Source organism: Phodopus roborovskii, unplaced genomic scaffold (assembly GCF_943737965.1).
Source record: "Phodopus roborovskii unplaced genomic scaffold, PHOROB, whole genome shotgun sequence".
Taxonomy (NCBI): Eukaryota; Metazoa; Chordata; class Mammalia; order Rodentia; family Cricetidae; genus Phodopus; species Phodopus roborovskii.
The window spans coordinates 36479650-36493388 of record NW_026125295.1 but is presented as its reverse complement, the minus strand read 5'-3'; the positions used below and the strand labels follow the sequence as shown (position 1 = coordinate 36493388).

General features: G+C 39.4%; 1 protein-coding gene across 2 annotated transcripts in view; it reads right to left on the bottom strand.

Annotated features, from left to right (window-relative positions):
- Phip (pleckstrin homology domain interacting protein) overlaps nucleotides 1–12868 on the bottom strand; it is a 111362-nt gene extending 98494 nt beyond the window's left edge. For both annotated transcript variants that reach the window (XM_051173027.1, XM_051173034.1), the window contains exons 1-4: nucleotides 12600–12868; nucleotides 12436–12494; nucleotides 12265–12294; nucleotides 12015–12074 (exon numbers count right to left, since the gene is read on the bottom strand). In XM_051173027.1, the coding sequence (XP_051028984.1) occupies nucleotides 12015–12074; nucleotides 12265–12294; nucleotides 12436–12494; nucleotides 12600–12639 (189 nt within the window). In that variant the 5' untranslated portion in view covers nucleotides 12640–12868. The remainder of the gene's footprint in view (nucleotides 1–12014; nucleotides 12075–12264; nucleotides 12295–12435; nucleotides 12495–12599) is intronic.
- Between the last annotated feature and the right edge of the window lie 871 nt (nucleotides 12869–13739).

Genomic DNA, 13739 nt, shown 5'->3' with positions numbered 1-13739 from the left:
CTAAACATATAATCAAGGCTGAGAAGATGGCTCAGCAAGTAAGAGTGCTTGTTGGTCAAGCATGAGGAGCAGAATTCAAATTCCTAAAGTCCACATGAAACTCCAAGGTGGTTACACATGCCTATAACCCTGGCACTGAGGATAGAGATAGGACTGTTGGGACTTACCGATAGTTAGTCTAAGGCCAGGTTCAGTAGAAGACCCTGTATCAAAGGACTAATAGAGAGTAATAGAGCAGAACACCTGTTATCTATCTATCTATCTATCTATCTATCTATCTATCTATCTATCTACCTACCTACCTACCTACCTTCCTCTCTCTCTCTTGCTCGCACGCACGCACGCACACCTTGAATTATAAAAAATGAACTTTAAATAAAAACACCTGAAGTATTTGTAAGGTGCCTTTCGGATCAAAACTTACACAATTACTGTTTTAAAAGTTGTGATTTTTTTTTTAATTTATTTGCGTGTTTCTTGATGCCCCCACTGCCTACCAAGGCAAAAACTTATTAAATTCCCAGGAAATGGAGTTACAGGGTTATGAGATGCCTGATGCATGTGTTGGAATCTCAGCTCTGGTCCTCGGCAAGACCTGCAAATGCTCTTAAACAGAGTCATCATGGCCCAAATTTTAACATGACCTCTAAAAACTGCTCAAAATTCCTTTTCAGCCTTTTATTTTAACTAGATGAAGTTTACAACGGCCTTGCTTTAGAATCTGTAGGCACGATACCTTTTAGTAAAATACTGTGAATCCACTGACTAAAGCTTTATTTGATAAAACAGAATATTCTAATTTTTCAAACTCAACTTTAACTTTCCAGTTAGAAGAGTTTTTCAGTTCTTAAATGCTATGCTTTCTCAAGTTTTTGAGGTACTAAATATAGAAACTTGTCTACTAGAAATCTTTTCTTTACCCACCCACTTCCAAACCTCATTTTCCTCATGTCTATGCTTCACTGTTCATACTACCTTAATCCCTTCTTTTTGCACATCCTTTGTGTACATTCCAAACTTCCCCTGATCATCCTTAACATTTCATAGTATGTACATTGACTTTAAACATAAGTAGGTATATCCTAATGGTAGCTATATCCTCATCAGAAATCCATTCTGTGCCTCTCTAGCAAGGATTTCAGAAGACCTCATATACTATATTGACTCACCAATCAACTAACATGTCTGTGTCCTATATAAACAGGACTAGACCTGTTTACCTGTCTACAAGGTACCTAACATAACTTCGGGGGGTTAATAAATGACTGTTAGGTAAATGAACATGTTAATGAATGAGAACTGCTGACTTCACCACTACCCAATACTACAAACATTTCATTAGCACCTATCCTAGCACATAGAGAGAACAAAATAATATTTTACTTTATTCATTCTAGTGGTTTCAAACATTTTTCAAAGCCAGACAATACCCCAAACCAGGTACTATTAAAATAGTCTAACATTAAGTAGCCCCAAGGAATACATCTCAGTGTTTTGTTTGCCATTATTTCTCTTCAGCAGTCTGTAAGGTATTATCACCAAAAGGTGTTGGGGGGCAGAAGGGGCGGAGACTAAAAATGTTCTCTTACCCAATGCGTAAGCTCTTCTGAGTCCTTTTCCATAGCCCCTTTCTCGTCTACTTATGGAAGGAGCTTTGTTTTTTTCCCCATCAAATCCTTAAAGCTACAACTGAACCTACTGTTTCTTAGCACAACTGTTCCCCTTAATATGAAAGATTTGAATCCTCTACCTATGCTGTGAATCCTACCTAGCTTGACTTCAAAAAAAAATCCAAACTATAAGCTAGTCCTCCCTATGTCTAAAGTTCTTCTCAACTACCTCCTTCCTATTCATGCCTACATTTAAACATCCTCAAGTTTCTTCTTGGCAAAATCCCCAAATCCTGCCTGACCTGTTGTTCTCCATTCCCCTTCAGTTTTCATCATCCAGATGTGTTTCTAGGCTTCACCTCCTCAGAAACATAGAGTTTGTTGTTTTTTTGATAGTTCATTATCAGTCTTATTTCTTCTCACTCTCTTGCCTCAGTCAACAACAGTTTTCATTGCATGAATTAAAACAAAAAACATTAAGAAATGCTTAAGGACTCATGGAGGTGGGGGGGGGGGACAAACTCCCAAAATTATCTACTATATGATTCAAGTTATATCATTTTGAGATACTATTTTAAAAATGAACGGCATGTAAGGCATTGTTATACATTAGAGACATTAAGGCATTGTAAGAATAGTTATAAAAGGGCAATGGTCTTGGATAAATTAAGCCACATGTGATGTCCTTGGTATTGCACCTGGTGTAAGAGTCAACTATTACTTTAATTTCTCCAAGTTACATATTACATATTGACTCATATACTGGGAAATAAAATACAATCATAAAAATAATAATTACATAGAATGTAATATGCCTACACACACGTACACAAATAAGCAAGCGTGGGAAAATCTGGATCTAAATGGTATTACATACACCTTATTAAGGTCAATATCATCACCATGATTTCACAAAATATTCACACTGGACCTAAGTGCACATAGGCTCCCTCTCTATTTTTTTATTTGTGAACCTACATTTACCTTAATGCAAAACTATTTAAAAGTAATGCTGACAGTAGAATCCGGTTTATTATTAAAATAAATACAAAAGCACCAGAAAAATAAAAGCCTCACTAGGGTTCACCTTAACTCCCGATTTAAAAAATAAATAAATAAATAAACCTGTATCTTAATGTCTCTGCCATCATCTAGCCCAACTGAGCACTTCCTATTTAATTTCCAAGCTATTCATTCTCTGGCTTTCTTCTATCTGTGCATCCATTTCTTCTTGCAGGTTCATCCTCTTGTCACAAAGTGGTAAAGATCCTAAAGGTTCTAGTTGTCAGAGCCGAAATCCACACACTACATTCTCTCTTTGGACAACTCTTACACTAATTCCCAAATTTATACCTATTCTTAGCTTTGGCCATTCAACTTCCTCAGGATACCTGGAATCCTAGAGTCTCTTTAAGAACTCATTTGCAACCATGGACCCTCATGTCACCACCACCCAAAATGCTCTAAAACAGGTACTGTCAATACCAATTTGGTACCCAACCTTACAAGCCAAAGCACTTAACCCTTTCCTTCTCTGAAAATAACACAGCTCTTCTCATTTCTTTTCCAACTTTGATTAAAATCACATTTCTTTCTCAGATCACATATAAGTATTACTAGATTAACTGCAATTTGAATGGTATAATCATCTGAGAATCATCTGAGAATGTAAATTACAGCATATTTGGGGAAAAAAACTTAAGTGGGCTTGTTGGTTAATCTGAATCTTTAGGTTTCTGGGTTAGCATGCTACTATTCTGGTCAGTTGTCAACTGGACACAAGCTAATGTTTTGTGAAAAGAGTTAACTCAATTGAGAAAATGCCTCCATTAGGCTGTCTATAGACAAGTTTGTGGAACATATTCTAGACTGATAACTGATGGGGGGGGGGTCTTCAGAGCTTACTGTAGGTGGTATACCCCTGGACAGATGTCCTATATAGTAGAAGAAAGCAAACTGACTGAGCAAGCCAAGGAGAATAAACCAATTTGTTCCTCTCTGGATTCTGTTTTTGTTCCTACCTCCAGATTCCTGCCTTGCTTAAGTTTTTGCCCCTAATTCTCTCAGTGAAGGACTATAACCATAACCTGAAGTTGTAAGATGAAATAACTCTTTCTTCCCCCAAACTGCTTTTAGGCATGGTGCTTATCACAGCATTAGAAAAGCAAACTTAAGACACAAGCTATTCAATATATAAGCAGCTATCCCTTCCAGACCAAAAAGTTTGTCAACTATCAGAAAGTAGTGTTAAAGGGTGCTATCGGGGGCTAGAGACTGCTCAGCAATTAAGAGTACTGGCTGCTCTTCCAAAGGTCCTGCGTTCAATTCCCAGTAACCAAATGGTGGCTCACAAGTATCTATAATAGGATCTGATGATCTCTTCTGGCATGTAGGTATACATGCAGAACATTCATTCACTCATGAAATACAAATGTTTTTTAAAAGGTGTGATCAGTAGGATATTCCCCTGAGGAAACTGAAAGCCACTGATTTCTACTAGACAGATATGGGTAAGAACTTCTCTTACTCAGATGAGCAATAGTGGAGCACACTTTTCCAGCACTTGGGAGGCAGAGGCATGCAGATCTGAGAGCAGCCTGGTCTACAGAGCAAGATCCAAGGTAGCAAGGGCTACGCAGAGAAACCCTGTCTCAATAAACCAAAAGAACTTCTCTCACTCAACTTTTAAAGAAAGGGTCAGTAGCTCAGAAGACATCCAGGCATTATTGGAATACAAATGGAGAAAGCAGAGTGAAATCCAAGCGTCCTCATCACCGCATAGGTTATCACTAACTTCCTATTTAAGCCCTGAGCACTGCACAGGAGAGTCAACTGTTACATTAATTATACTTCAAGCACACATTACATAGTGACCCAATATTGGGGGGGGGGGAACTTACGTAATCCAGGAAACTGTTTTGGGCATCTTTTTTTAATAATTTCATACAAGTATATATTGCATATTGGGCATATTTCTCTCCAGGCCTCCTATCTGCCCTTTTCTCAACCCTTTCCACTCCAATTAGTCCCTTTATTCTTCTTGTCACTTTCACTTCTAGTTCCATGACATATACACATGAATGGTATACTACACAGTGATATTAAACCTAGTAGATTTTCATTATGGGTTAGCTCCATATACTTATTCCAATTATTTGGTTTGTTTATGTTGACCTAAACAATGTCCTTTCCTTTAGCAAATCAGTATTTAGGAAAATGAAGTTCAATGTTCAGTGTTAACATGTTTTAATTAAAATATTTCCTTCATATTCATTCTTTCCATGTGATAAGATGAATAAACTTTGTCAGATCAAAAGGGCGAGTTACTTCTGTTCTATATTTATACTACAAAAGGACTGCTGAATTTTGCTTGAATTTTTGGCAATTCAAAAAACAAGCAGATTCACTTTTATAAGCCTTATCATAAAAATCCCAAAATTATAAAACTAAGTCTCAAAACTTCCAAACTTAGAAGCTTTATGATTTTTGAAGTATAAGTTAAATTATCATCTTTATAGCTAGTGTGCATTGTGCATTACTAGCTTCTCCACAGAAAAATATCTTGGCACCAACTATTTTTCATAATTTAATCTTTATAAAGATTAAAGATTAGCAAACTAATGCAGGGAAGCTCTCCCTATGTCATGGGTAAAGAAAAGGTAAATTCAAGGATTTACCTTCAGAAAATAGGAGACAAATAATCAAGTCCAAGTCTCCAGATTCCAACACTGTTCATAGCACAGTCAAATTTTCTAAATTAGGTTAACTAATTTGAGAATTCTTAAATTTTCATCATTTCCTTATAAGATGCTTAACAAAAGACACAGAACCTTGTCAAAACCAATATTAATCTGGGTCATCTGCTTACTAAGTAATTGGAAACAAGTACAACATGAATGCTTGTTTCCAAGAATTCAGTCAACCATAAGAATTCCGCTGATCTTATCAATACAGTATCTGTCACTTAAAGAAAATAGCAATACAAATATTTTCAACTTTATTTATAGTATGAGTGTTTTACTTAAAAACAAAACAAGACCTCTTCAGATTCCTCCATACAGCATAATAGGGGTGCTCTATACATAGTTACACATTTAGTTTTTTAAATCAAATATTTGCTATGTTCAATAAATTTTCTCTCAAATGTTAACGTATAATTTAAAACTCAAATGTATAAATCTAATCTTTTCTAATGAAAAGATTAAAAAAAATCCTTAAATTGCTTATTCTTAAAATTGTCAACGTAAATAATACTGACAGAACAACCAGTTTCAATTTTAGGTATGTTTCAGTTTTCAGGATTCAAAATAACTATCGCCTAACGTAGAGGTAGTGAAGTTTCAGACACGTGTTTCACCAAGCTGCCTACAAACTAGTGTTTCTGCCTCCAAAAGTAATTGAGTCAACTCAGACTCGGCATACCTCACAGTTATTCCCTACATTGTTACACTATAACCTTCCCTACATTATTTATATATATGCTCTCCACCCATGACAGGAACCCAAGATGCCATGCTAACTGTGGCAGAATCCATGCATTCTTTGGTACTGCTTCTGAACATGCTACCATCATCTGTAATGCCACGGATAATTTATACGATAAATCTCAGTACAGCTTCATTTTAAATTAAGCAGAAGATATACCAAACTACAATGTTACTTAGATTTCCTTAGTATCAAAAACCTCATCCAACCATCCTTGAAATTCAGACTGCACATGCCTTGTACTAAGTAGCTAAAGATAGACTACTGCCTCATACGCAGTAACCAAAAGTTCAAGTTTATATGACTATTCTCTACCATTGTTTTTGAATTATAATACCTTACATTCTCAAATTCCATAAATAAACGTTTAGTTTTCTTCATATCACAGAACATTTATACCCTTGTATACTCACTCCACTTGCTCAATTCATTAATTATAAATTTATTAACTTTCACATATTAATTCTTCAAAATGGTTTCTCAAATTTTTTCAAAGAAATTTATTAACTTTCACCAATTATTGTCACCAAAACATCCTCTCAAAACAAAATATGAAACTGAAAACATTGTAATTTAACTTTCCTAATTTTGACAGCCCTTATTATCACTTTTACATTTCATTACAAAATTAACTTAAAACTCCTAATTACTGGGTAATATCCATTGTACTCATATAATACCTGATCTTCCTGAAGTCAATAAAAATTAAGTAGGAAATTATTTTATTATCTGATAAATCAAGGCCAGGTAAGTTAATATTGTTTTGAGAATCCTAAAATACACACACATAGGGAAACTACTAATAAGAATGAATTCACTCATTAGATTAGGTACTGCTCAAAATAATCTGCCCAAGTGTTAACGCTCCACAGGAATAGGTAGATAATGACAAAACTTGGGACAGAGAAAAATGTCTGCAGGTAAAGAATTTCTAGATGTAACCAACAAAGAAGAAAATTTGCAGTCTATCCTAACAAAGAGCCTCCAAATGGATTAAAAACTTGACACTATGTATTTAACCAAAAGCTAACATAAGAATTATACAAATTCTGAATTACTAAATTGCTTGGAACACATCTTTAAGTAGTCTAAGAACAACACATATGACAATTTTCACAAACTACTCTGGCTTTAAATTCCAAATTTCTGAATCAAAGGAGCCAATGTTAATACTCAGTCTCTCTTCTTTACCTACTCCAAAGCAGCATAATCTTCACTAAAAGAAAAGGCTTCACTGGTCTTTAATCAGTTCAGGGTTTTACTTTCCTCCTCTTCACTTTCTGATTGTTTCCCTTTTCTCAATACTGGAAATCAAACCCAGGACCTCATTCACACTAGCCAAATGCTTGACCACAGGAGCTCTAACTCCAGCCTCAGTTCAAGATAGTTCAACCCCACCAAACATCAAATGTTTGCTGTCTCACAGAAAGTCATAGCAAAATTTGTCTACAGACCTATCCACAATACCTAAGGAATTATTTGTTGTATTCACTGACTTTCTATTTCTTAGGGTTATTTCATCTTCAAGTCTAAAAAAAGCGTATTAGTAGTACCTTCTAACGTTTTAATAATGTACTGCTAGGCTGAGAAAGTTATGAGTGCTTGTATCTCAAATAGAAATACTTTCCTTATGGAAGAAAACTTTACACCAACCACTACAGTTATACAACCTTTATTATTACTGTCACTATGATTGCCAAGAACAAACTCAAATCCTATACCAATTACTACTCCCAGCCTTTTAAGTTGGTTTTGCCATCATTAGACTATTTTAGAGATTAACAAATGGATGCCTTCAATACTCCTGTCTCAGCCATATAAATCACCACCATGAAGTTAGGAAAGAAACGGCTCCACTACCCCTTTATGTCCACATCATTTTGCAATGTGAGTATTAAGAATCTAATGTAGATTTATTTCATTTAAAAATGTATGGGCCTAGGGAATAAAGGTTAAGTGCTTGGGTTTGGTGCCCAAAACCCATGTTAAAAAATACCAAGCATCCACACTTGTAATTAATTTTAGCTCTGGAAAGACAAACCGGTCATGGATCCCTGGAACATGCTGCACAGCCAGATTAGCCTAGTAGGAAACTATCAGAAAAGGAAGTGGGTTGTGCCTGAGGACCACCACCTCAAGGGTGTCCTGTCCTCTACAATCACACATGCATAAAATCCACACTCACATATACACATACTAATTTTATAAATGAATCCAGTTTTTTTAAAAAATGATACTAAACTTCAAAAATGAATGATAAGCAATTAAAAACAATGCACTACCATTTCTAACTCAAAAATCATATTTTCAGATAATTTTCAATCTACGCTTTACTATGGTTACAAATAGCTTGCCCATATCACCTGCAAGCTAATTATCACCAGGGTTTAAGAAAACAAGCTACATCTCCTGACTTCAAATTCTTTTACTTTGACAAAAAGATATCTAGTAAGATGCAGTTTAAGTATCCCAAGTCTGGTGAAAATGCTTTCCTAATCTTCTTTAAGATCTAATAAAATAGCAGTCAGGACTAATTAAGGAGACAACTGGGAAACAGAACTTAAAAACCAACAAATTCAAATACACAGTTAAGAAATGAGCCAAATGGCTCATGTCTATAATCCCAACACTTAAGAAAGTGAAGCAGAAGACAAAACTGAAGGCCATCGAACTGTATAGCTACAGCTAGTTCAGACTGCCTTGGATTAAGTGAAATCCCATGATTAAAAAATTAAAAAAAAAAACCTGAAAACACTGTCCAAAAAACAGGCCCCTTTCTTACTGTATGGAAATGTGTCTGGACTGTAGATGCAGCCAGCTCAACTGTGAAGTGCTTATCAAGCATGCACAGAGTTCCTCCTCAATTCATTCCCAACACTACAGAAACCACTCTAATCCCAGCACTCTGGGATTGGAAGCAGGGACATCAGAAATCTAAGGTCAACCTTGCCCACACATATAGTTCAAGGCCAGTCTAAAAAAATAAATGAATGCTATTTGTTTTTTCTCTTAATGCTTGGCTTCATCTAAAAGAATTCTGACACATATTTGAAAAAGTCCTTTACCTTAAAAAAAAAAAAAGACATGCTAACAAATGTAGATCCTGAGTAAACTTAAATCAAGTATCCTATCAAATTTTAAAAGAATGTTAAGTGTTCACCCAGATAATAATCCATCACATTAATACCAAAGACAAAATTATTAGCTTGTAAGAATTCCCTTTTTCAATCACAAATATAACAATTCTACTTTTTTAATTTACCAAATTTTGAAAACTGCACTAAACACTCCAACTTTCAAAACTGCAGTAAACATCCCATTTTCCTCTGAATCAAAACTGAATCACTGGAATACTATTCATAAGCTATCAATGCTGATCAATACTTATTTTTAAACTCACTGAGTACAAATATACATCTCTTTCCTAAAGATTTTCTAGAAAATTCCAATTTCACATGAATTTTTCCACTTAAAATATTGTTCAGTTTGTCAGTTAATACACCAGCAAGCCATTTCTAGGTAGAAGTAGAAATTACTGAAACCACATTTTTACATATACAATAATATTAAAGCAATTATTGTTAATTCAATCTGAAGTAGTCATGAGATTAAATTAAGAAAATAGAATATACAAGATATTTTGCATGTGTTTAGCAAAATCATAAAATTTTCAGGTTATTAATGTGCTCAGAAACCTGGCAATAAAAATGTTTTTAAAGCTAACTAAAATTACAATTAAAGTGAGATAAAGTTCTCATATTCTCACACACCTCAGCATATAAACTGATGGATACAAAAGTACTTCAAAGAGTGCCTTGCATCCAGCAGGCAGTTTCATGCTGAATAAATAAGAGAGAAGGGATCACTCCAAGTGCCAGTAAGAATATTTACCTGTCTTAAGAGTAAAGCCATGGTTGACTGACTGTTAGGTTAAAAAAAAAAAAAAAAAAAAAAAACTCTTCAAGCAAGAAAAGCCACCTTTGTACAAAACAAGTAGGTTTTGATTAAACAGCATACTAACAAAGACAATTTAAGAAATTTGAAAACTGTGAACATTTCATTTTACTAAAATTTGAGCCAATGAGAACTCCTCTAACATCAAATTAGGCCTAAATCTAAATCTATAATAGTGTTTTCAGTAAACAAACAAAATTAATATACCTACACAGATTAGTCATTTCCATTTTTTGGTTGCTTCAATCAAGAAACATAGTATTACTTAAAGTTTCTTAGTTCAAGTTAAAAAAGACAGCAATGTTTAGTGACTTGGAGTTTGTGGGATTTTTAAAGAGGAAAAAAAAAGAGTTTGGTACAACTTATTTTTAGAGTTCATGTTTTTAAACAGCCACGAAGACAGAGACATACAGTGAAGATTTGTCAAAAATTATAAATCTAAAAACTTAAAATATTGCAAGTAGTAAACCGTGGAGTTTACTTCAAATCCCAATCACTTTGATCACTACTTGAAAACTAACTTAAAGCATGGAAATAAAAAGTCTCCAGTAGATCTTTTAAGCCTAAACAACCACGTAGTCATCTACAGTTTATATTCAATCATAAGACATGCATAGAAAAGCTATTTGAATCCTATCTAAAACCAAACAAAAGCTATCAAAATCATGTCATGACATCACAGAAGACGTTCCTTGTGAACTACCAAAACTGCCTAATCACTACAGCCCTGACAACACAAGTAATTACAACTACCTCAAGCAGTCACAAACGTCCCCCCCCCCAAATTTTTTTTCAATGTATTGTCTAAATTTCAACTGCTCAATGGACTCTGCTGTGACTGACTATTCAACACATTCATATCAACAACTTCTATCAATGTAGGCAAAAATGTTACTGCAGAAACCACAGCTCCTTTAATAAACTAGCACTGAGACTTTACCTTTCCATTAACAATACTCCATTTTTGGAAAGCAATTTCTTTTTAAAATTATTGCATAGGAAAACCCACCAACAATTAAAAAAAAGTTACTTTCAAGTAATTAAACAAAAATCTCAATATAAACAAACAAACCAAGAGCCAAGGTCCAGGCAACGGTAACAATGTAGATAAAAATCAAAACTCGTCCTGTCCTCCATTAACGATTTTTAGTAAAAGGAAATAGACCCCAAGAATCAGAAAAATTGAAAACGCCTGTTAAAACTTCTAGGTTTATACTTAGCAGATATATATATATATATATATGTATATATATATATATATATACATATATATATATATATATGTTTTTTATAAATGCACAATGTGCCGCTGGGTAGCTACCATCAAACATCTGAACGCCTCCAACCACGAAAAGATAAAATAATAAAAAATTTTAAAAACCTAAGTCTGAATCTACAGAAAGCAAAAGGAAAAGGAGAGGGGGTAAAAAAAGGAAAAAGAAAAAAAAAATCTTGCCAAGGTTCCTCCGTTGGCTGAATGGCCTTCTTGTGAAATGCTAATGCCACTTCGGAGCAGTTAGTCACCAGCTATTGTGTGGGTCTGGAGAAAGCTGAGCCGGCCGCGCGTGCAGAGCTAGCGAGGAGCTGGCGAGCGCGCTCTCCAGGCTTGCGCCGCTCCCGCCACCGCCGCCTCCGTCTCGCGCGCGCGCCCGCAGCGGCACGGACGCGCGCGCCGGCCCCTCCTCCTCCGGCCTTGCACTGCACAACACTCATGACGTATCTTTATTTCTAGCACATTAACAAAATATCACAAATAAATTGTCCGCGGCCCCTGCGGCCCCGGGGCTTCCGCACCCCCAGCCGCCGCCCCCCGCAGCCCCCGCTCCTGCCTCCCAACCCTCCCCGTGGCCTTTGCAGCTCTCCCGTTCTGAGGCCAAGTTTTTGTCTCTGTAAAAAATTGCGGGAAATTCAATTTTTATTCGACTCGGGGAAAAGTTTCTTTGCTGTGCGCTGTGAATGTCTCACCAGATTCTGGTAGGTCCGCGGGTGCTCCTTCCCAGTCCAGTCGGTGCGCCGGGGCAGCAGCTGCGGGGACAGGACGCCCGATGAGCGCGGCCCCCGGCCCGGCCCGCGCCGCTCCCCTCCCCAGCCCGGCCCGCGCCCCGCCGGGGACCCCCGCGCCCCGCGCCCCGCGCCCCGCCGGACGCCCGGGCTCGCGCAGCGGCCCGGGGAGGCCGTGCGACGACGGGACTGCGCCGACCCGCCGCGCCCTTACCTCCTTCTCGGCCACTTCGCGGATCAGCACCTGCGACAACAAAGCGGGGACGCTGAGCCCCGCGCCCCGGGCCGCGGCCCCGCCGCCGCCGCCGCCCTCCCCCACGCCCGCGGGCGGCCACCGCGAGCGCCCGCCCGCCCGCCCGCCCGGCCCGCGCCGCGCGCCGCCTACCTGAGCCGCCTGCTGACAGGGTCCATCTTCCAGGAACCGGGCGATGAGGAAGTAGAGCTCTGCGCGGGAGAGAGGGACGGGGAGACACGGGCTGAGCGGCCGCGGGGGGCGGGGGCCCGCGGGCGGACTCGCCCGGCGCGGCGGCCCCGCAGAGCCCGACTTACCCGATCGCAGCTCCGAGAGGCCTTTCCTCTCACGAGACATGTTTGCGGGTCACTTCGGGGCCGCCGGCGGGACGGCCCGCCGCCGAGGGGAAGCGGGGACGGTGCCGCCGCCTGCCCTGTAGCTGTCAGTGTGTGCTCACGAGCCGAGCCTCGGCTCCACCATTCAAGCAACGGCGGCGGAGGCGGAGGAGGAGGAGGAAACAACAACTCTCAGGCAGCGGCCCCGGCTGCGGCCGCCTCCGCCGGGATCCCTCCGCCGCAGAAAGGAGTCCGCGCCTTCGCGGCCCGCACTCGCCGCCCCCGCCCCCCGCGGGAAAAGGAGTGCCTCGGCCTAGGCCGGCGCCCGCGCCCTCGCCCCTCCGCGCGGCCCGGCCCGCGACTTATTCATTTATGTGCGACCCGAGAAGAGGCCCGAGCCGAAGCGGCGGGCTGGTTGGCAGGCGCTTTCCTGAAGGAGGCCGCCCGCGGGAGCGGGAGAGGGAGGGAGGGAGGCAGGGGAAGGAGGGGGCCGGCACGGCTGCGCGGAGGGATCTGACGCACACGGAGCCGCAGCACAGGCTCTATTCAGCGGCGCTGGCTGGGCTGAGATGGAAGTTAGTTTCTATGTAGCAGAAATAGGAAACAAATGAAGCAAAACTGCCCAAAGAGGGGAAATGCCGGGAGGACCGGGCTCACTCTCACGCACGCACAGAGACACTCAGGGAGCACTCTCACGCTGGGCCAAGTCGGGATCGCGCCGCCCTGCCCGACTTGAACGCTAGTGTTTGCTTTCTGTCTTGCCATGTGCATGTGTATAAATGCTGCGGATTGGCATCTGTGTAAGTCTTGTCCTGCGATATTTCTGCAGCCTGTGCAAGTGTTGTGTAATTTATTGGAGTGCCGTGGATTGCAATAGAGGTTCGGGCTGCATTTTTTGTGAGGCACTTGCGTTTTGCAAACCCGTTATTTCCCGAAGCCACCTCTGCATATTTCTTTTATTACTCCCATTGCCTGAAGCGTTCGATTTTCTTTCTTCTTCTTCTTCTTTTTTTTTTTTTTTTTTTTAATGTTTTTGTTTTGTTAAACGGACAAGAGGAACTCCAGATTTGTACTTCAGACCATCTTTTTCCCTCTTATTACAAAAAGGCTAGTGATGGCTAA